The following is a 23405-nucleotide window of genomic DNA, read 5'->3' on the forward strand; positions in this document are numbered from 1 at the left end:
TCTCCTAGCAAAAACACCTGCGACCTGCTGACGGAGAGTAAGGAATCTAAAGGGCGCGTACTAAGAACTCCAGATGGAAAATAAACAGCGATACTGATGGGATAAAATACAGGTATTTTCTGCCAAGCGTCCATTGATAAAGAGAAAGACATGCTAGCGTGCGCGCGCAAGTCGTCGCTGCCTCGTGTCCGCGTGCTTCAGAACGAAGAAGCATCGTACTGGCTAGCACCGCGTTTTTTCTCTGCCGTCTAGAAGACATTGCGCGCTGGCTTCCGACCTGACACCTTTTCGAATGACGCCCCCAGGAACAAGTTCGCCTCCGGACCGGTCCGAAGCACCAGCTGCGGAAGCGCCAGCTGCGGAAGCGCCTCCTCTGGAAGCTCCGCCGCTCGTCTCAAATCCAGAAATGCCCACCACGGCAGTTCTGTCCGGGTCAGAAAACTCCCAGGCTGCCACAACTGAGACGCCATCCCGCATGCGGCGTCGACAGCGCCGACGCCCGTCGCACGCGTCTTCCAAAGTATCTACCCGATCGAGCGATACTTCGTCGCGGCATTCGGCGCCAGCGCCGAGTCATTCTTCGGTCGAGCAGCCCGGTGGCTCAACAGGGCGGTCTCTACAGACACAAACAGCTTTCCAGCGTCCACAGCGCCGGCACCCATCATCCTCGACTTCCAGCGCATCTACCCGATCGAGCGACACATCGCGGAAGTCGGCGCCAGCACCTGGCAATCCCAGTGGCTCAACAGAACGACCTCCATCGACTACGAAAGGAGTAAGTGAAGCAAGTGTCGCCGCAGAGCCACTCGATCGGCACACCCAAATTACTGTACCCAAATGGTGAGCATTGCAAAGCTAGTAATATTAGCATGAGACGAGTGTCATATTCAACTGGGGAAGAAGGATATAATCCTGTGTGAGGAGTGTCTCTTGCCTCGTGAATGTAGGTACTCGATAAGACCGTTTTCGCGGCGAGGAGGAAAATGGCCTCGAACCGGAACGCGCTGCGCGGCTCCTCCTGTCTGGTATGTGGGGACGCGGGGATAGCAGCGGGGGCGGCGGGGCATTGCACTGAGAAAGGGCACACGTTGCAGTCTTTTGCACACTGAGTGTCTTGAATAGCCGCAAAGTATCTAAGCCGATTAGCTGATGTGAGCGATGTGCTTTCTTTCCCTGTTCTTTCTTCTCTCGCCCCTTTCTTTCCTTCATTTCCCTGATCATTTCATTTCCGCGGGCCGCAGTTTAGCTGCTAAGAGCTGCCGCGGTTAACGCAATCTTTTTTTTTTTTTACTCAGTTGTTTGCATTAACAAAAAAAAAAAAACCAAAAGGAGAGGATTAACAGAAGGTAAAAGATTAATAGCGGTGGTATGCGCGTGTGTTGCTCTACACTGTTCCACTTGCAACTCACTGAATTGGGCGAAGACGAGCAGCTTCTGAATTTCAAGCCGCAACCGAATATGTTTTGCTTTGGCAGCCTTTCGTGCGAGTTACGAACACTGTGTTTGTAGAGTAGGGACCGAAAAAACTGAATACCCGTGCAACAACGGCAGATTTTGGGCAACAAGTGGATGATATTCCATGCGGCAAATATTTACGAGATGCCGCCAGGTAAAGAACTATTTCGATTCAGTCACCTGAGGTTAATGCAAGTATGAAAGAACCTGTCCCACTTGAAGAGAACGATATACTAATAAATTGGTTGCCAACTTATTTAGTGAAACAGCGCTAAAATATGTTTTTTTTTTAAACACGCATCTCGTAAGATTTTGGTGCCGATAATAAAGGAGAATATGATCATAGTAATAGCAGCCATTGCTTGCAGTAAGCAAACCTTGCGACGAGAAATGGACTATATAATTGTTGACAAAAGCAACTTTTGTTGAGGTCATTATGGGACATAATTTAAGGTCACTATTTCATAGGTATCAATTGACCATTTTATCTTGTATTTGGATGTCAGCATGACGGCAGCGTCAGACAAACGCAACTAACGCCCAGTCAGAGAAATCGCAGGATAGCAGCTCCCGCCATTGACAAGTCATTGCCACTCCCCGCACATACCGGCGAACAGGTGGTTGAGTCATGTAGGCAATGCTGAAATCCGAGTGCCTGGTAGTGGACGCTTGAACACCCTGCCTGGCTGTCACCCAACAAAAGTAGCCAGGGTAGAGTAAATGGATTCAAAATGGATAATGGATATTTAAGAATAGAACCCCAGTGGAGGTGTGGGAACTTCCGCAGTAGCCGCTCAAGCAGTAAAGAGTCTATGAATGATTGGTTGACCCAACAAATCTAGCACGATTAGCATTACTCCTAAACGTGACATGAAACGGCTACATTCGCTTTCTTTTTTTCCTCAAATTGTTACGGTAAGCCGTCTGTAGAAATCATTTAAGAATAAAAAGATCGAAAGCTGCCATCACTGCCTATAGCAACCTATAGCAGCCTATAGCAAGCTGCCTATAGCCGCCGCCTCTCTGTGCTACATAAAAGTTACACACTAATTGTAATCAGGCTTGTAGCCTTCAGCCGACCTGATCAGGAGCATAATTTGTTTTGTCATTTCTGACCGAATTGCTTCGCTGCTACTGAAAACTTTTTTTATTTCAGCTAGGTACTTTCAGAAAGCAAAAATTTGCACGCGAAAGCTCCAAAATGCCGATTTACGCTACTTGTCGCCTGTTCCGCGGATGGGACCCAACATACCAGCATGGCGGTTGTTCACAAATCGGCCGCTAGATGGCGCCACATACACAAAATGGCAGCGCCCATGATAAAACGGTCTATAGGAGCGCTACTGAAAGCCGCCTAGCGGTCGTTTTCAAAAATCCTTCCGGGATACGAGTTGCCTCTGCTCGTGCGTAGCTGCGAGAATTGGCGATGTTCGCGGCGACGTTTTGTTTTTCTGCTCCTACCAATTTTCGCTACACCGGCCTCAAGTATAAGTCAAGGTTAGAAGCGAAAACGTATATCTGCAGCTATATGGGAGAAACTAATGCGTCCATGTTCCAGGTGCCTCCTACGAACAAGCGCTAAATGACCAGCTACATTTTTGAGCCCTGCTTTACTGTGGGTATGTTGATTTGACCGATCAATTATTTTATCGGTTAATCGCTGTTTTTCTTTTTCATTTGCACTGTCTTTGCTTTGCAAGCTCTTTTGATATGTGTTCATGATGACACGCCTCAATCTATGACATTTCGCGCCCCCCGCCGCTATATCGTATCGGTACCGCTATCTTAGAGGCATATTGCTTCATCGGCCTAATTGACACTTTACTGCGGTGTCGCTAAGGACCCTTGCCGCAGAAAATTCGGCGTCGTCGTCGTTGGCCGGCAACGAAAAAACTCGATTGAAATTTCAGAAGTTTTGAAATGTTCAGATTAACTCTCCATTTCTCAAGGAAGTTCTGTAACTAAAGGGATATAATTGAGCGGAAATGGAAATTGAGCTAACTTCGAAGGGGTAGAAGTCGAACCCAGGACTTTAGTGCTGATAGACACACACACACGCTCATATTTCGCGAATGCTCTCTGGTTCAATCTGAATAAAGGTGGACCAACTGAAATCGCGATGCGAACGAGGTCCGACAAAGCAGTGGTGTTCTGATTTTAACAGGCGATACTTAAATAAGTCCTCGATGTTTAAAGCATCCTCGAGGGGCTTAGCCCCTGACGGATTCGGTCGTGGCAATGACACGTTTGATAGCGTATACAGTCGGAAATGGGTGAACCCCGAGAAAAGCGAGCGTTTACAACCTCCGCTTCGCAAAGCTTATGCGCTCAGGCAAAAGCACAAAATATAGAGACGCAGCTTCCTAACAAGCATCACTTCAAAAATTAACCACCACAAAAATACGCAGCACTGCACTAAGTGAAGGAACTATTAAATTTTACGCACCAACCAACATATCTTTTCCTGTGCCTAACTGCGAATGGTAACAGTAGTCAGAAAATTCCCGATAATAGGCCGATATTGATTGAAGTGATTTCATATCGAAATATAAGACAGCAATGACAGGTGACTTATTAACGTGAAGTGCACTCGAACAGTGCGCACTCGGTCGTATTGATTGCCGAGCTGGCAGGAGTAAATACAATCTCGAGCGCAATTTTTATTGCTTTAGACCATGCATACCCAAGGAAAAACTATTGCTCTAGATTCCCCGTTGGTTCTGTCACCGTGTACAGGGAGCGGATGCTGTTTATGCAACGATGCAAACGCCGCGGGAACCTAACACATGACGCTAGGAATGCATAGAAACACACGGCTAGCAGACGACGTGGCCGGCCTCCCGCTCCCGGATTTACTTTCAACTCCGCCACCAGTGGCGTGATGGTCGCTTTGCAGGGGGTGTAAAATTTGACGTGATGTTTCCGAATTTTAGGGCTTAACGAATCACCGCTTTTAAAAGGAGAGCAGTTTTGACCCTTCGTTTACCATACACGCACAATGCCGAAAACAACAGAGGAATCTTAATAGTTCAGCCTGAGCCGCAATTGCGAGAGTTAACAATCTGATAAGGCAAGGAGATAGGAATAAGAAACAGCTTGATCCAACAGTTTGTCGGATGTGACGGGCGTTGATAATTCAGGTTGTATTGCTAGAATGGTGAATAATATCAGCGAACGATAGTAACGTGACCGATGACTCTCATTGGTGCAATGGCCTTGTATAGGATATCACCATTCGTCAGTGTGATTCTGACGCCATGCAGTGAGAAATACGCCTCCGTATAGTTAAGAACCGTTTGATATGGGACGCTGTTTGCTCTGCAGGATTTCGTGTGAGCTAATATGAGAAATGAACATTAACGAACCTGTGAGCTAATATGATAAATGGGCCTTAATTAAAGATGACGACAAGAGGTTTTCCGGAAAACAAAATACATGAGAATATTCTCCGTGATAAACGGCGTTTCAGTGGCATGCCGTAGCCGAGAACACCAATTCTTGATGCTGAGCAAGTCGATTACTGTAGAGGCGGCTAGGGGTGGTGCGAGTAGAATTTTCGGAACGTCCTATCTCCTAAAGACAACCCCCTTAGGCCATCATAGCAGAATGAGCTTCCAAAAGTTAATCTCTCTAAAAATATGTCCTTGCCCACTGCGGTGATAGCGGAGTGTGCCTCTAACACTTCTGGCCGCATACCTAGAAGCATAGCTCTGATTGTGGAGAAAAATACTGTTGCCTATATTTTATTTTCGGTAGTTTCAGTTGTGTAAGATGAAAATATGCAACATTTAGGGTGGTCCTGTGTTAAAAGTGCCACTTTCTGATTGAAGGCAATCCTTTTCTGTCGGCAGTCCTCGCAGCACTCCGACGAGCCACATATAGCTCCACGTTGGCAGCTTGCTGCAGACGAGACCTGGACGCCAGCTCCAGAACCGGAGGCTAGCGGCCGTCAATGTGCGGTACGTGGTCCGGAGTCACCACCGGCAGTCAGGCAATCCAGGGAATTATCCCTGCAACCAACTTCACGAGAAGGCCCAGCAGTCCACAATGAGATACTCCAGAAAACGGGGATGTCAGGTTAGTACCATAGTGTTTCTTGTACTTTGCCGGGACAGCCACAGAATAGGGAGATTTATTGCACAAGTAATCAAGATAGGAAAGCAATATGCAGAAGGCTAAGGTAATGTCCAAAAGCCTCGGCAAGGAACAGCAGTTTACGTTAGGTAGCGAAGCACTGGAAGTAGTAGGCGAATATGTCTACTTAGGACAGGTAGTAACCGCAGATTCGGACCATGAAAGGGAAATAAGCAGAATAAGATATGGATTGAGCGCATTTGGCAAGCACTCGCACATATGACTAGCAGCTTAACGGTATCGTTCACGAGGAAAGTAGGCAACAGTCGCATCTTACCTGTACTCACCTAAGGGGATGAAACGTGGAGGTTAGCGATGAAGTTTCTACTTAAGCTAATGACAAAGCGGAGGGCTATGGAATGAAAAATTGCAAGGGTAAGATTAAGAGATAGAAAGCGTGCAGAGTGGGTAAAAGATGTTACTGATATTCAGAGAAGTAAAAAAGAAACGGGCATGAGCATAACATGTAGTGCAAAGAGAGGATAGCCGATGGTCGCCTAGGGTAACAAACTGGATTCCAGGGGAAGGAAAGCGTAGCGGGGGCAGCAAGGAGTTAGGTGGGCGGATGAGGTTAAGAAGTTTGCGGAGGTCAAGTGGACGCAGCTAGCACAGGATCGGGTTAATTGGGGGAATATGGGAGAGGCCTTTGCCCTGCAGTGGGTATGGTCAGGCTGCTGCTGCTGATTATTATGGTGAGCCAAGATAGATGCTCGGCGTATGTGCATCGAAAATGAAGCACCATCCCTTGTAATAGGTGCCAACAATGGCGTTCTTAGCTGAGTAGACAGTACAACCGGCTCCTAAACGTGTTATTAACGGTCGGCACTCCTATTCTGTAGACCGACCACAGTTTGAACGCCCTTTCGACGCCTAGGTTTTCTTCTCCAAGTAAATGTGACCACCGCTTTTTCTGTTTTGGATGCAACATATGTAATAAACCAGATGAGATGACCTTTGAGGCTTTGCAGTGGTGTAACAGTGATCTCAGCAGGCAGAGTATGGGCACGCTACAGGAAACAATGGTTTGCGCCGATTCCCAAACTACGACTGGTGGTGGTACTACGGTCGGACATTGGTACAGTAGTTGGACCTACAGGGTGTAGCTAGAAAAAGCCTCAAAGAGCGGTTTGAGGCCCAATGGGAAACGTTTCAAGCTACACCGCTGTGAATAGAGCGTAGAGATAGCTTAGCCTGAGTTACCCGGTGACCCAAAGGGTTTCATAGCACGGATGTCATGGTTGTGAAGCTTACCAAAACATATGGAAAGCATGGGGCCTAGCATGGTTGGTGCAAAACGTTCGAGGAAAACTGACCGACTGGGAATGTCTGTCAGCTGGAGAAGAAACGGCTAATACCCTGTGGCAGTGGAGCACCGGAGTCTCGCCCTTGGAGTGGAAGACATCTCAAGGAGTTGGTGGACACGGCTCTGAAGGGTCAAAGCATGACCTCCCGAAGTTCACATGTGAGTCCAGATGCCTAGTGGTGAACTGTTACACGTCCTGGGACAAGTAAAGAAGGTTATTATTTTATAGTCCCGAATTGTTACGTAGTTGAACGCGAGTGCAGATGCGATGGGGCGGAACCAGGCCGCAAATGGCGCGAGCCTGACGTGGGCAAAGGAGGTTTGAAATGTGGTTTGTGTCATTGGTGTCGGGCAGGGAGAAGGCGCGGTTCTTTAGACCAGACATATGGCGCGTGAAATTTGAACGACCACGACTACGACTACATTTCTTTGTAGAAAAGAGCTCTGGTGAATAATAAACGCATTCAGGCGGCGGCTGGTTTTCAGAATGGTGAAGAGCGCTCTGAGCGAAGCGCGGAGCGGTGGCGGTTCATCTTCAATTTGCGGGCCACCATGTGTCGTGTACACCGCTCAGGTCCCTTGAGTGGCTGGAAGCGGTAAGCTAATACCTTTACTAAGGACAGGTAGTGGGTGCAGATCTGGGCAACGGGAGTAGAAAGTAGCTTTAATAATAGGGATAAGGTGCAGTGACTTGCCAGAATGACGAACTGCAGTTTTCCAGTGTCCCCGAAGAGAAACGTATGTAATAACTACACCATATACCTTTACGCGCAACCTGAAGACAATTGTTGAGGCTTCCGGGATGATCCACTTTGAGGACAACGTGGCGAACCATGTTAAGATTAGTGAATGTGTGATATTAAGAAATCAAGGATAAAATGGCTCAGTGCATCAGGGAATAAATATGTGTAGACGAGCTCCTACTAATATTTAGTCAAGGTAGACGAAGATAGTTCGGGAACACAAACGCAAAATCCATTTACTCGAGGAAAAAAACAATGAACGAGCCGAATGATATATACATGCAAGATCTACAGACGCGCACCCACTTGTCCAGTGAACTCTAGCGGTGTTCGACGGAACAAATGAAGAGAAAAATAGAGCATCTGTTTTTTAAGTTGTGTGCCCAGGTACTACCGTGCAAAGTGAAATATAATACATCCCATTTGACCAAGTTGCAAATTGTAAAAGAGGATCAGCATTCAAATAACGGCGAAAATACTGAGGGGCATCCATACCTTAACACAAATGCGATTCAACATACTTCACAGGGAAGATTTTTTATGTACATCACATCGCATTATGCTAGGAACTAAGCGAGCGTCGAGTCAGAAGAGAAGTGCTTCTCCTGACCGCCCGTGTGCCACAGTGCATTGCCCTGGGTGCCGCCCTGCACAGTGAGGATGCTGAACATCTAGGGTTGTCGCCGCAGCATCTATTCAATACACAGTTGGTGCAGTGGATCTTTAAATGGCTTACTGAGCCATTTATTTAGCATTACCTCAACATGCTGCTTCGCGCCGCTTCTGATGGCGATAATGACCGTTATATAAGACCGAGGTGACTTCTCGCCGTTGCTTTTTGAAAAACCAATATTTCAGTTTTTAGACCTTGAATCTCAGTACCTGCTTCATTATTACTTTTTGACGCTAAAGCATTAATTCCTTATTCAAGAAGGCAAAATTGCGTCGGCGATCATGGTTGTCCCCCTGAGGGTCCGTAAAAGGAACAGTAAAAAATCTCATCATCTTTGTAAAAATGTAGTTATATTGACCAAAATAGCATTGGGTATTATAGTACGAATGAAAACGCGTTGTCATGCGATTAGGAGGAATCAACAAGACACCATAGGAAAGTAATCAAATTATGAGTGTATAACTTAACCATGGCCTCTTCTTTCATTCAGTAATAGTCAGTCTGCATGCAAGTGTAGTAGTTCTACATTGATGTTATTGAATATATCACAGTCCATCTTTCCAGAACATACAAAGGGCTAACTATCGAGCAGTAGTAAAATACACATGCGGGAAGACAACCCATATTTGAAAAAAGAGGGTAAACATGTACAAGGAAAATGAAATTTTCAAACACCTCCATAGCTCTGACTTATATCTAATTTTTTTCCCCTTTTGTACTCTGATTTTTTTCTGCAAAGCAAAAACATTTTTTTGCCCATATTTGTTTTTATATTAGTTTAAGCCATTAGTGCTTTCAGCGGTGCGGGCTAGGCAGCATTATATTTATTACTTTTTAACTGCCCACGCTGACTTGAGTCGGATCCGAGCGAGGCGACCATGGACAGCCGGGTGAACTTACTTGGGCTTCGACTCGTAGGCAGCCGGACAGATGAGCAGGAGAAGTGGCGCAAGCGTGGTGACATCTGACTGATCCCCCTTAATGTGGAAACAGCCGGCGTAACGACACTATAGCCAGTACGCTGTATAAATGAGAGGCCGCAGCGAGATAGTTTAGCAGCCAGGGCAATAAGGACGTGACAAATGCGAGTACAAAACGGAGATTAAACACCTGCCACAGTGTGATTCGCCTCCTTTAATCGCAGTGCCACTCGAAGTTTTGAACGTGTGCCTGTAGCCTGGTAATTGTGCACAACCAACCGCTCACATGAACCACCTCGTGGAAAAAGCCTCAGTAAAAAAAAAAAAAAAAACCGGCCACGCAACATTCCAACATGGCTGTGTTAAGCGTACCCATCGAATATTATTAAGGCGAAAGCATTTATTGGCTCATGCTGTAATGGACAAAAGGTGTCCCGCTTTTGCGGCGACTCTGATTGGCCGATAAGGGATGGCGTCATAGAGGTCCCGACTAATCACAGAGCACCATCACAGTATGCACGAATGCCTGTCTTATATGGCCATATGGCAATTAATGAAAAATTACTAAATAACGACTGCTTAAGTAATTCGTTATTAACTGATTTATGGCTTAGTAATTGGGTTATTACTCAGTTACTTACCTAATGACTAATTAATTATCAGCGCCAGTTGCGTAGCCGAATGCGCCACTCAAGCTTTCGCCTTTCATTACTTTAGTCACTAAATTCCCTCGTAATTTTTTTTACCACGCAACATCACTTGAGTGCTTTATACAACGCTGCTTATCATTTACTGAACATAATAGCCAGTACAATGCACGGTTATATTGAAGAACTAAAACAGAGATAATAAATGTAAATATTGTCTCGCCTTTGCAAATTGACAAAATTATATAGCTCTTTGGAACACGATCTTTTTACTTGTGCAGCTTCAGCGGACGAAAATCGACCACACTCCGAAATCCAAGTGGCGATGTCGGGGGCTACAAAAATGACCTCCCACGATGAGACTCTTCCAGGAACGTGGTTCTCTAGTACGGCCCAAGCCTCCTCCAAGTCGGCCCAGGACACCTGGCTAGGACTTCAACGTTGGGCCAAATACCGGCACCCGGTGAGTCCATGACGAAGTGCCGTGCGACGAACGAGCCGTAAATGCATGCTCGAGACACACGCAATGTATAAAGCGCATCTCTGATACGAGCAGAACGCAGAGAGTACGTCGTGGTAGCTATGCAGTGGTATCGTGTGCTCCAATGGGGGCTTGTGCCATAAGCAACACTAAATTAACGAACCCTCTTTTGAAATGCCATTGGACAGTGAATAAGATATAAAGGCGGAAAGGGAGAGGCATTCTAGATTCATTGCGCGAGGTTGGAGGGTAGCCATGTGTAATTGCTAAGCTTGTTTTATGGTCGAATGCTATCGACGTGATTGATGGCAAGGGATGTTGTGGCAGTCCGGAGAGAAGAGACCTGTCTCGGGGCTCATACGGAGGGACGGAAATTTCTATTCGACGAGAGGCTTCGCAGTCAATGGTGTCGTGGCCTGTCCTCTCAATATAATCTTCCTGCACAGTTTAAAGATAATTTCTTTTTCTTCCGGGCACCTATAGCCATAAAATGATGCAGGAGTGCCACGTCGACCTTTCTTGGTGGAGAGGCAACTTTTATGTCTTAGCAACTCTTGGATATCGTAAAATGTTATGATGTACAATGAAAAGTGTCTTCTTCTAGCGCGTGGAGAAAAAAAACTTTTGAATTAAACTTTGTACTACACAAATTCCTATTGCGGCATGTGATCGACCGAAAGTTGCTGGTATGAATATGTTCTAAGTTTGTCTTATGGTAGCGACGAGCATATCCTGGTACAGGTCCCCAACCACTTCTATTTAAAAAAAATAACCTAACCATGTCCCTCTTCTACGTTGCAGCTGCAGACTACTAGGAAGCTTATTAGAATGGTTACCATCGTCGTTAGAATACGTGTGCAGAGAGAGAGAGAGAGGTATGACAGTTGTTTAAGAAACTTCGCAGCAGACTCGGTATTACCTCCCTGCACACCCGCCTCATTTTGGATGTGCATAAGCTGCAGCAGCCATGCTCGTCTTTGCCAAACTCCGTAGGTTAGTTTTTCGTTGGTAATACAAGCTACCGGCGTTCTGATGGTTAGCTGGTTGAGTAAAAGAATTGGAACTTCGTAAGCCAGTTTTCTTGTTGAAGCAGTTATGCTTCGCGATGCTAATACTACGCGCATCATTAGGAAACTCGCACTGTTCTAAGGTAACGGCGTGATAAGCGTTGCCACGAAAGAGTAGACTGGTCGAGAAAGTGGCGCATGGAAGTGCGTATATCTTCCCTAGACCTCGCGGTCATCATGATGACCACAACTATTTTTCAGAAAGTTTAAAGAACGCTTACCTTTTACGCCCTAAGTTTCATTTGCAAGTCATAGAGTACGTACTGTGATGATACACGATAGGATGTCCTGAAGTGTGACAGAAGATCAACGCTTTCGTTAGACTCAGGAGCTGGTTGCTCTATGTGAATCAGATTTCGTATCCAAGTAATTCAATAGTGCCGAATTTTCCCATCTTTTATATGATTATCTTTTACCGAAGTCTGACCGAACGTGCTTCGTTTGAAGAATGCTTCCAGTCGTTTCTAATGGCACAAAAACAAATTTAGCATGGACCACAGAAAACATTCACGCTGAGAAACTGTTTATATTACGGCTACAATAGTTTTGTGGGCACTTGTGGGACCGCCTAGTGTGGAGAAATTCGGTAATGACTAAAAAATAAACCAGCGGCAGTGCTTTGCGACAAGGGAAATACGGTGAAATGCAGGCCGAGAGCGAGGGTCTTGGTTTTGGCGAGAGCAGGCTGGGTTCCCATCACTACTTAATCTCCTGCCATAGAGTTTTCTTCTTAATAACCCACATGTATCAATTGACAGCGTATGCGGGGAACACTGGTGGGGTAAGGCAATTTGGAACTTCACTCCCGCAAATTGCCAACAACAAGGGCATCTACTGTGACCACGCCGCAAAAAATGTTAGCGGCCCCTTAGCCTTCGATAGCCTTTGCTGGGCACCTCCACCAACATGATTCCACCATTGACATACATGTATTGGAAAATGGCTTGGATCTTAATACACGTGAGTATGCATAACAAATTGGAGGACGTATCAAACTCAAAAGGTAACTTTTTTTCCCCAACCGTAGTCGCTCACCATTGGTATACCATCAACGAAATAAGTTTACCTGACTGCGTAGTTTCCATAACACGTGCTCTCGGCTCTTCGTCGTTTTTCACTATTCCTACAGCGTAGCTGCTGGGTCGTTGTGTTCATTGCGGTTTAAATGCACTCCTAAGGTACCGGCTATTGCTTGGTTATGACCAGTAATTTAATTTCGGTGCCTGAGTTCCGACACCTTATGCGATGGAGGGCAAAAAGTTGAGCACGTTGGTAAATATTCATAATGGAAACTAAAGCGCAAAGACGAGCACGCTGAAGGAAGAGACTATACAGAACAAGCCCTGTCCTGTGCAGTCTCTTCCTTTACTGTGCCCCGTGTGGGCGTTGGGTAGTCATGCTGAGTGATGCCTAGTCATTGTAGTCATTACCACTCACAGTTGAGCATATTTACTCAACGGCCATTTGAAGTCATTTGACATACTGCTCGTTCCGTAGTAATGCTGAGTCGTGCCTAGTTATTTTAGTCATTGCCACTCATAACAAAGCATGCTTTCTCATTACGTCAGTTATAACCCAATCGAAAAAAAAAATAAAGAACCGCGTTCAAAATACGACAAAATATTTTATAGTTCTGGCGTAAACGTCAAATTTTTCTTTAGTTCTGTAGTACATTTCTGTAGTTCTGTAGTTTTTCTGTAGTATATTTCCGTTGTCTGTAGTTCTGTAGCATTTTATGTTGTAACTACAAAAATTTCTGATGTTACAACAGAACGTTCTGTTGTCACAAGTTTTCTGTCAGAAACCGCACAGAAATTCTGTCGTAACAATATAAAATTTGCTGTAGTTTTTTCCGACTGGGTACGACCATCGGATCGTCGTTTGGCATATTGGTCGTGCTGTACTCATGCTGACTCATGCATAGTCATTTTGGTCATTATCACTCATACCTAACCATGTTTACTCAATCGGAGGAGCACAAGAAGCTCCTCCGATTGAGTAAACATGGTTAGGTATGAGTGATAACGATGAACGCTGATGTGGAGGAAGAGAGGTGTCAATGCAGCAGAGGAGTAGGTCGGTCGACGATGGAGCGGGCGTTGGAGGAGGTGGGCTGAGAGCATTCATGACGAGCCGTGGTGATCCAGTGTGGTCTGGGCTGACAACAAGGTCGAATAGCTGCTCGGTACCGATGCATTCGCCGCGGCGTAAAGCGAAGGGGCTCGAAAACGGGTTCGAGACCCATTATGAGGTGAGATTAGTTGAGATGGTGAGCAGAGCATAGGGCAGACAGTGACGACGAAGAAAAATATGAGGCGGCGTGATGACGACACCTACTTGCGAATAGTCACAGGAGAGCGGCACAATACGGATGAGCACGCAGGGACATCAGTACTTTAGGCGACAAGAGGTTTGACAGAAATAGTGGCATCGCAACATTCAGCGTCTGACGCGGGATTAGGCAGCGCAGAGAGCGCTACTTGAGCCCGTGCACAATCGAAAATCACGTCGTGGAACGATAATGGTCCTTCAAACAAGAGGACAGAACACAAACACCATCAAAACGTTAGAGAACTACGCAGCCAAAGTTACGGGCACTTTCAGAAGAGTATAGCGCTTAGAAGACAAGGTTTCAGGGAGCGCAGTCTACGCAAAATGACACAGGCCTACATCATCAGTCGCATATGTTATGCCACACCTTTTCTCATTTCAAAAACAGAGAACGTGAAAGAATCGGCGTCATAATTCGAAAATGCGCTAAACGCGCACTAGGCCTTCCTATCTCGACGTCAACAGAGAAGCGAGAGAAATTGGGGATTCATAACACATGGTAAGAGCTCACTGAAGTAGTCAGAACCGCTCAAGGGGAAAACATATGTCAGGCGGAGACAGGCAGAACCATCCTAGACTGGGTCGGACTACAATCAGAGAGAGCCCCACAAACAAAACATCTATCCCACCCAAAATAAGAGAACACATACTGGTACCAGGTGGTCGAAATATCCAGAGTCCTCCACTACGACGTCTCTCATAGCCTAGTCGCTTTGGGACGTTAAAACCCCACAAACCAAACCAAACCAAACTTATCTCGAAAGCGTGCGCCTTGACTACAACAAAGAACGCAGAGAACACAGAGCCAAAGCCATAGCTGAAAGAATGAAACACAAAGCAGTCGAGGAAGTTGCTTATGTAGACGCATCATGCGGACGACACGGAGCAGCCGTCTCGGATGTAGTAAATGGAGAAGGTGCACCTAAAATTGCGGCCTCGACACGCACCCGTGACATTAGCTGTGCACAGCTAAAAAGGTCGCAATAGCGCTCGCATGCACTGGCACACAGGCCGAAACTATAATCAGCGAGAGCAAAGCGGCTGTCTGGATTTTTCGCAAAAGGACAGATATCAGAGGAAGCCAAAAAAATTCTCACAAATCCCGTTACTAGAACCATATCCATCATATGGATACCAGCACACGAGTCTGTCCCTGGTAACGAAGCTGCGCACCTGCTGGCGCGAGATCTCTACCACCGGGCAGCGGTAGAGCAGCCTGAATGCAAGGGAATTAAAGATTGCGCTATCACATATAATGAGATCACTGAATCTTACAAACTAGTTCCAAAAGTGCTCCCTCCCCCAGATCGGTCTCTCACTAACAATGAAGCACGCATCTGGAGGCGATTACAAGCCGGTAAATACATCTGCCCTGTCTGGGTTTTCTTTCCACAGACCGGAGAGGAAGAAGATTCTAAATGTAAAACTTGCGGCCAAAAAGGCACGCTAGATCATATAATATGGCAATGCGCCGATTCCCCAGGCGCCGGCATTGACAGTGGAGAAGCCTGGGATGTTTGGCCGCGGAGCGGAGATCCCACCGTTCAGCTTCACGCGACCCGCCTGGCGGCTGAGGCCGTGAAGAGTTCTTGTAACCTCACCTGGACCTCAGCCTGCGGGGCCCTCCTAGCCCCCCCCCCCCCCTCCCCCCAGCCTGCGTGCCGGGGTGGTGTTGGCCGGGGGAGCGAGATGAAGGGCTCCTTTTCGGTGGAAATAAAGTTTTCATTAATTCATTCGTCACCTCACGCAAATACGAAGATGACCCCGCCGGGTGTTCCATCCCAGTGTCCGTGCAGCGCCTTTCGTTTGGCGCTTCCTCGAACGCCACAACACAGAGAATATTTAGAAATCGACTAAAATATACTTAAATCACTCAATTAGGGTGACTTCAAGGATGTGACGTCACCCATTTGCCGTCAGTTATGAGGACCAAGCGGGAACGAGTGCGTTCCAACGCGGCCGGGCTGCGCTTCTTTCCTTCCGCGAGTGACAGATGCTGCACCTTTGCATTCCTGTGAACGCCGGTGAACATGGTGGTGGTGGTGGTGAAAAACTTTATATTTGGGAGCCTTAAGGGATTACATTCTAATGACGGGTCGGCTCTTGGCTGCGTGTTGTGGCCGGAAGCTGGTGCTTCCCAGCGACACCCAAAGCCCAGTCTGTCAGCCGCTTTTGAACGGCCGGGTCAGAGCTGGACACCGCAGCCTCCCATCGCTCGAGGTCGGAGAGTTGCCAAGTGGCTGGAGGGTGGAATTCCGAGCATTTGATCATAATATGCTCAAAATCAGCTTTAGGTGCCCCACACAGGGTGCACTGCGGCGAGAACAGTCCTGGATGGATCAAAGATAAGAAAGCGGGGGATGGGAATGTACGGGACTGAAGCTGGCGCCACGTCACCTGTTGTAGCTTAGTCATAGATTTATGAGGAGGAGGGTAGATAGTTCGTTGATCACGGTAATGGAGAGAGATTTCGTGATAGGATACCATGCGCTCGCGAGCATCTCCCCAGGCAGTGGCAGTCCCTGCTCGGCTGACGTATCCTCGAGCAAAAGAGTGAGCTGCTTCGTTGCCTGGGTGACCCGTGTGAGCGGACACCCATATTAGTTGAATAGGGTGTTCGGGTGGGGAGAGGGAGGCGAGGAACCGGAAGGCTGGGGTAGAGATCCGACAGCGGGCGAAGTTCCGTACGGCGGATTTAGAATCGCTAAAGATGGTTGTGGCTCGGGTGGTAGCTATGGCGAGGGCAACCGCCGCCTCCTCCGCCTCCAGGGAAGTGGAGGCAAAAGTTGTACCGGCCGCGACCAGTTGCAAAGAGTTGGAAACAGCGCTGAGGGCGAACGCTGGGCGGGAGGGGTATGAGGCAGCGTCTACGTAAACGGTCTCTGGCTGGAAGCCATAGTTTTTGTGAAAAGCTTCTGCGCGTGCCTTGCGGCGATCGACATGGTGCTCTGGGTGAATATTCTTTGGCAGGGGATACACCTTAAGAACGCGGTGTATCGCAGGGGGAAGTGTATGTTGTGTAGAGCAGTGACCGGGAGGTGAGAGATGGATGCAAGCAAGGATGTTCCGGCCGGTGAGGGTAGATGATAATCGCTCCAACTGGGCTGAGCGGTGTGAGCTCAGCTAGGGAGTTATGGATGCCCATGTGAAGAAGGCGTTCATTGGAAGTGTAGCGGGGTAAGTTGAGGGCGGCCTTGTACGCCTGTCGGATAAGGGCGTTAACCTTGTCTTCCTCCACCCGCGTGAGGAAAAGGTAGGGGAGCGAGTACACAACACGGCTCAGGACAAATGCCTGTACCAGGCGTCTGAGGTCATGCTCGCGCATGCCGCGATGGCGATTGGCTATGCGGCGTATGAGGCGGATTGTTTGATGAACCATCACCGTCAGCTTAGTGATGGTTGCGGTATTCTTGCCATTGTTTTGTATCAGAATACCAAGAATCCTGATGTTGTCCACTTCTGGTATCCGGGTGTTGTCAATTGTCAAGAAGATGGGGGGAGGAGGGCCTTTGTCTGTACGACACCTAGGAGGTCGGAGTATGAGAAGCTCCGATTTGGTAGGGGAACAAGCCAAGCCGACATTTGCGGCAAAAGATACAACAATGTCTGCTCCGGCCTGTAATGTATCTTCCATGGCGCCAATGCTACCTGTGGTGGTCCACAGTGTAATATCATCGGCGTATAAGGAGTGGGACAGGGCAGGGATTTGGTTGAGGGCGTGTGCCATGGGGATAAGGGTAATATTAAAAAGCAGTGGAGAGAGGACAGAACCCTGTGGGGTGCCAATGCTACCGAGTTTGAAAGATGGAGATGAAAGCGAGCCGATGGTGATTTCTGCTGTGCGATGACTAAGAAAGGCGGATATGTACTGGTGGACACGCGAGCCGACTTGAAGCGATGAGAGAGCATCTAAAATGGCTGCGTGACGGACATTATCAAAGGCCTTTGTGAGATATAGGGCGAGAATTGCTCGGGTGCGCTTTGCGTGGCGGGTGTGAAGGACATCTTCTGACAGTTGCAGCATAACATCCTGCGTGGAGAGATGTGGCCGGAAGCCGACCATTGTGTCAGGGAAGAGGTTGTGGTCATCTATGTGGTTCTGGAGGCGTGCCAGCACAACATGTTCAAAGAGTTTGCCAAGGCAGGAAGTTAGAGATATGGGTCGGAGATTCTTGATGTCGAGTGGTTTGCCGGGTTTAGGGATAAATGTGATACGGGCGTGTGTCCACTGGGCCGGAAGGGTTCCCGTGCGCCAGCATTGGTTGAAGAGGTCCGTGACCGCATCTACAGACGGGTCATCCAAGTTACGAAGCATCTTATTTGTGACTCGGTCCGTCCCCGGAGCTGATGTCGTCCTGAGGCGGTGCATCGCCGCCCTGACTTCAGCTGAAGAGATTTCCTCATCAAGGGTAGGGTTGGGAGAACCGGTGTAAGAAGGGAGGGGGGAAGAGGGGGTTGTAGTGACGTACTGATCTTTTAAGGTCTGAAGGAGGGCGTGAACATAGACGCGCTCGACATGGAAGCCAAGGAGAGTTTAGCTCACGGTAGGTCGTGGTTTAGCTGCTGGCGAACGGCGCAGAAGACTGGAGAAATAAACTGTCTGATCTCGAGGTAGTCACTGCTTTTCGCTACATATATCCAGGCATAGCAGAGATAATTCATCTTTAATTTTATTGTGCTGTGCGATGTCAGCGCACGTTAAATATCCTCACTTGGTCAAAATTGTTGTTGTTGTTGTGGCTGTAGGAAGAAGGAAAATAAAATGCATGGGCCTGCTACTGGCTCTGTAGCTGAGCCACCTTTGCTGCCTCGTGCGGACAAAAGAAAGAAAGTAGAAAGAAAGAAAGAAAGAAAGAAAGAAAGAAAGAAAGAAAGAAAGAAAGAAAGAAAGAAGGAAAGAAAGAAAGGAAGAAAAATTGGTCTGGCTTAAATTAAACATTACCTGGCTATACCTGGTTAGCCATTCATAAACAAGATATTACCCCTCTCCCTGGCCGAAATCCCGCTGCTCAACTGACTCGAGTGCGTCGCCTTTTGTACAATTGCCTGACGTCAGTATCTCCTAGCGGTAGGAGCGGGAGTTAGGCCGCTGGCGGAGGCTGCGCGTCCGCAAGCGAGCGCACGAGTTGAGCCCCAGCTTTCACAGCTGTTGTGACGTCATATCACGTGGTGCGCCGATGTAGGTCAAGTGGTAGCTACGCGGCCGCGCGCGGCGCAGCAAGGAAGAGCTCGGTTGTGCGGCTAGTATGCTTCGCATAAAAGAAGATGGAGACGCGTGCCGCAGCAGCTGTCGTCCACCAACTAAGCTCTAGTACTCTTGGAGATTCTGGTTGCTTTGGTTTGTGGGGTTTAACGTCCCAAAGCGACCCAGGCTATGAGAGACGCGTAGTGGAGGACTGCGGAAATTTCGACCACCTGGGGTTCTTTAGCGTGCACTGACATTGCACAGCACACGGGCACCTTGCTTTTCGCCCCATCGACAAGCGATCGCCGAGACCGGCATTCGATCCCGCGCCCTTGGGAACAGTAGCCGAGCGCCGTAACCACTGCGCCAACCAAACTGCCTATACCTAAGCTATACCTAAAGCACTATACCTAAGCTGTGGCGAGTGCAATGACGGCCTACAACAGATAGAAGTTCGATGGCTGGCTAGCCCCCGCCACAAGCGGCGTTGACCTACCGTCCCAGCCCCGCAGGGCCAGGAACAGCCACCCTCTCCCCCCTAAATTGTTCTGTAGCACTCCATTGCGAATCCTCATTCCGCTTTCGCTCACACCTTTCTCCCTTCGCTCCCTGCGCGGTAGAGGTGTCACTGCAACAGATACAGCGCCTTTCGTTTCCTATAAAACAATTAACAATTTACCAATTTATAACCTCGGTAATGCACTTCGTCGCCACACCGTGGAGTGGTTGATTGGCGATAATACTATCGAAAGCTCTTAAACTCGTGCTGATATCATGTGCAGAACTTTAACCAGTCGTTTCTGCTTCATGGTATATTCGTGCAATAACGCTAGAAAACACTTTATTGCCATAGATGTGCTTATTACCATATTATTGCGCCTTTTCCAAGTGATTCTAAGTTTCTCTCTATTTCTGCTTCTAATGGTTGCAGCCTACCACCGAAACGAAGATCAGTAGACCACCATCCGAAGTTAAAGAACGAAAGGCTGCCAAGGCGATCATCGTGATTTGCGTTTTTGCAGCGGCTCTCGTTGTTGCCGCTGCAGTTTTGATAGCCTTGTTGAAGCGGAACTCTAATGGCGCCCCAAGTGACAGGAAAAGCGTCTGCTCGACAGTTGGCTGCGTGGAACATGCGTACGTCCTAACGGTCAACCTGACCCTGGGAACAGAGCTGTGCTTCAACTTCGGCCGCTTTGTTTGCTCAGGATGGACCCGAAAATACCGCGACTTAGTGCTCAGCGTGCGCGGAGAGGCCATAGCCAATTGGCTCCTACGCATACACAGGCTCAGCATACAGGCGGGTGTAACGACCACCGTACTGGAGAGCCCACAGAAGTTGATGCAGAGCTGTTTGAAAAGGGAGAGAAGCCACGAGGGCAGCGACAACGTGCAGGAATTGATCAAGTTTGTCGATGGTCGCATCTTCGCGTGGCCGACTCGGGACTGGGAGGAAGAAATGGTCCCGTCCTGGAGACCTATACGGGCGCTAGTAGAGCTGGCCGTGCTCTGGGGGCTACCCTTATGGTTTCACGTCGACCTCTTGCCGAATTTGGAAAGACCACAACGTGTTCAGGTTGTCCTGAGCCCATCGCCACCGGCGGCAGTCTTTAGGCAGATTCAAGATGAAATTACGCTCAGAGAAAATGGCTACTCGTACTACGTGGACGCGTTCATCAATTTGATATTCAGCAAACGGCCAAGCGCCCCTGCATTCGAAACATTCCTTCGGAACAGTGAAAAGATGCAAAATGACGTTTTTGGCAACATCAGCGCAACCTCCTATGTCCGATACAACGTGCCCAAAGTTTTGCCGATGCGAGGGCTCGCATCGATCGGTAACTTAAATGTGGACTGGGAGGTAGCGCTGCAGTCTGTCCTCATTAATTCGCTGGCAAGTGATAGCTTGCTCCTAGCAAGCGAAACGATTCTGCTGGCGATCGACACCATCTTCAGAGCGTACACATCCAAAGAGATCTGGTTCCACATATCTTGGTGGTTCGTGCAAACTATGGGCCTCCTAACCAGTGACTCGCTCTTCACGATAGCCAAGACGCATCCACAGTGGCCGTCGTTCCATAGTGCAGTTTGCGTCTTCCACCTAGACGCATCGTACGGCCCTCTTCTAGCGGCTCTTTTCAAGGCGAGTATTCCAACTGACGAGCTAAGCTTCATTAATAGCGTGCTGCGCAACATCGAAGAGGTCACCTTGCTAAAAGTGCGTGAATCATCCAGATTGAACCCAGCAACGAAGGCAGCGCTCACTCATATGCTCGGTCAAACAAGACCAGTCTTCTGGCCTGGCAAAGGCCTCGAAACCGTCGAAGAACTAGAGACGTTCTATGGGCCACCTTCAAACAATTCGGGGAGCTTCTTTAGTGAATGGATTCATGCCCGAGAGCGCGTGCAGAGAGTTATGAGCAAAAATGAGTATGCTGAAGCGATTAGCGTGTTTAGGTTGGACGCAGAGTCGCTGGGCCGATATATCCCTGGCCTGGACGTGATATCGATGTCCATGGCACTTCTTGCGCCACCGTATTACTACCCTAGCGGCACGAGCGCGATGGTCTATGCGGGCCTTGGATACATGTATGCCAGAGAATTGCTTTACGCTATCAACACAATGTTGTGCCTGCTGAAAGACGGTCAAATCCCTTCGCACGCTAACAAAAGCAGCCGCTTTGTCCCAAAAAGCATACCCTGCCCTCTTTGGTGTCCTCGTGCCGAGCGCCACAATCGGCTGTTTCCGGAGTTGCAAGCCGTTGACATTGCTTATTCAGCGTACGTTCGCTTTCGAGATGAAGCCACAGATCTTCCTCTGAAAGGCCTCGAATTATACAGCGTTAACCAGCTCTTCTTTATGACCACATGCCGCGGCGAGTGTTATGACGGTGTCGTTGCCGGCGGCGTCCATAATTGTGTCAGTACGACGGCATTCAGTAAGTTTGCCCCTTTTCTTAAAGCTTTCGCATGTGCAAACAGATCCACTGTGAAACCTTTGGACATGTGTCACTACATCTGACGAACCGAGGGCACTTAGGATCGCACCTCTCTGGAAGTGCTCTTTGATTTGATGCATCGCGGTCGGAGCAGCTATTCCCTTGTTTTGTGCAAGTGAAACAATTGAGCAATCTTCTGTTTAAAGGATCTTACAACGTTCAAGGAACTTCCACTATGTTCTCTGTTATGTGAGAAACCTATGTTTTTTTTGTTTTTTTTTTTTTTGCAGTGCATTCAAAAAATAGTGCTCTCAGCTGCGATGTTACACAATGTTCGCTTCATTCGTGCTGCGGTTATCGCATATTTCAATGCCGGTTGTGCAGTTGCTTTTAGTTGAGATGAATTTTTTTTTTATATGAAACCGTTGAGGTATCTTTTTACTGTGTCATGGGGAAATGTCCTACGCAGTTGCTTTTAGTTGCGAACTTTTTTATATGAAGCCGTTTTGCGTATATTTTACTGTGTCATTGGGAAATGTGTCATGCGAAATTCTATGTGTGGCATTTTCTGTAAGAATTAGTCGCATCTAACCACCAGGTTTCTAGTACAGTGCAGTGTGTCCCTATATGTTCCCTGTAAACAAACCCAAGAGGACCTTGTTCCGCGCTGTCGCATTGGGGAACGTTACCCCCGCTAAGTCACACACGTGAAGAAACAGGAATAGCAAGATTTTGTACTTGAAAGTGGTGTGCCCTCGGTGTACTCTCATCCCTGGCAATGTGCTTGTGTGTATGCTTGGTACAAGGTCAAAATATACATGTGTACAGCAAGGGAAATGTCAGTATCATATTTGAAATTGTCAATGACATTTTAAGACCGCAACGAAGGTAGTGCGCATGCGGAAGCTTTCGGCAGGTGCTTTCATCTGAGTAGTGAGTAGCTGTCATGGCGGCTGTAGCGCCAATGACAGTTAGAGCACAAACTTGCAATAAAGGGGCCTTCTTTGTCTCGTATAAGCTACACTTTGCTTATCAATTTGGGTATGTGTATCAGTGTGTGTCCTTCATTGTCGCAAAGCCAGATTTTTCCTATTTTTGTTCGATGTGCGATCCACTGTATCTCTCTGCGCGTTGAGGAGTTAGAAATCAGACTTGGGATATCTGGTGCGAAACCCATTTCAATGATGCGACGTCTGCTTTAACTTATGCCTTTCAGTGAGCGTCGCTTTCTTTGTAAAAATATCACCGTTTGCCGCCTCAGCCTCACTAAGCGCCTATAACCTAAGTGTTTATAACCACAGGTGCGACCCTCAGATGTTGAGCGCTGGGAGGGAAGGATGAGTTGTGTGGTGGTGGGGACCAGTCAAAGGACCGGTTGCGCGTGGTTTAAAGCTGCGCGTTGTGTTCGTTGTCCCGTAGGAACACGAGCAGCAGTTTTAGGACATGCTGCATTTTAATAAAACACGTCCGTCCACGCGCTTTGTGAATCCTGAGTGCCACGGAGGAAGGGAAAAATCAGCGGGTGCGATC

At 47.9% G+C, this 23405-nt stretch overlaps 1 protein-coding gene across 1 annotated transcript; it reads left to right on the forward strand.

Moving 5' to 3' along the window:
- Positions 1 to 652: 652 nt before the first annotated feature.
- On the forward strand, positions 653 to 21929 carry LOC146176598 (membrane metallo-endopeptidase-like 1). Its single transcript, XM_084581337.1, has 5 exons — positions 653 to 775; positions 5307 to 5532; positions 10157 to 10338; positions 19871 to 21812; positions 21919 to 21929. The coding sequence occupies exons 2-5, from the start codon at positions 5526 to 5528 to the stop codon at positions 21927 to 21929; spliced, it is 2142 nt and encodes a 713-aa protein (XP_084437463.1). The 5' UTR covers positions 653 to 775; positions 5307 to 5525.
- Positions 21930 to 23405: the final 1476 nt, after the last annotated feature.

The sequence above is a fragment of the Amblyomma maculatum genome, chromosome 10 (genome assembly GCF_055883805.1).
Source record: "Amblyomma maculatum isolate TAMU_Amacu chromosome 10, ASM5588380v1, whole genome shotgun sequence".
Taxonomy (NCBI): domain Eukaryota; kingdom Metazoa; phylum Arthropoda; class Arachnida; order Ixodida; family Ixodidae; genus Amblyomma; species Amblyomma maculatum.

Coding starts and splice junctions, on each gene's coding strand:
- LOC146176598 (XM_084581337.1), top strand. Junction 10,339..19,870: donor GGGCCAAATACCGGCACCCG/GTGAGTCCATGA, acceptor TAATGGTTGCAG/CCTACCACCGAAACGAAGAT.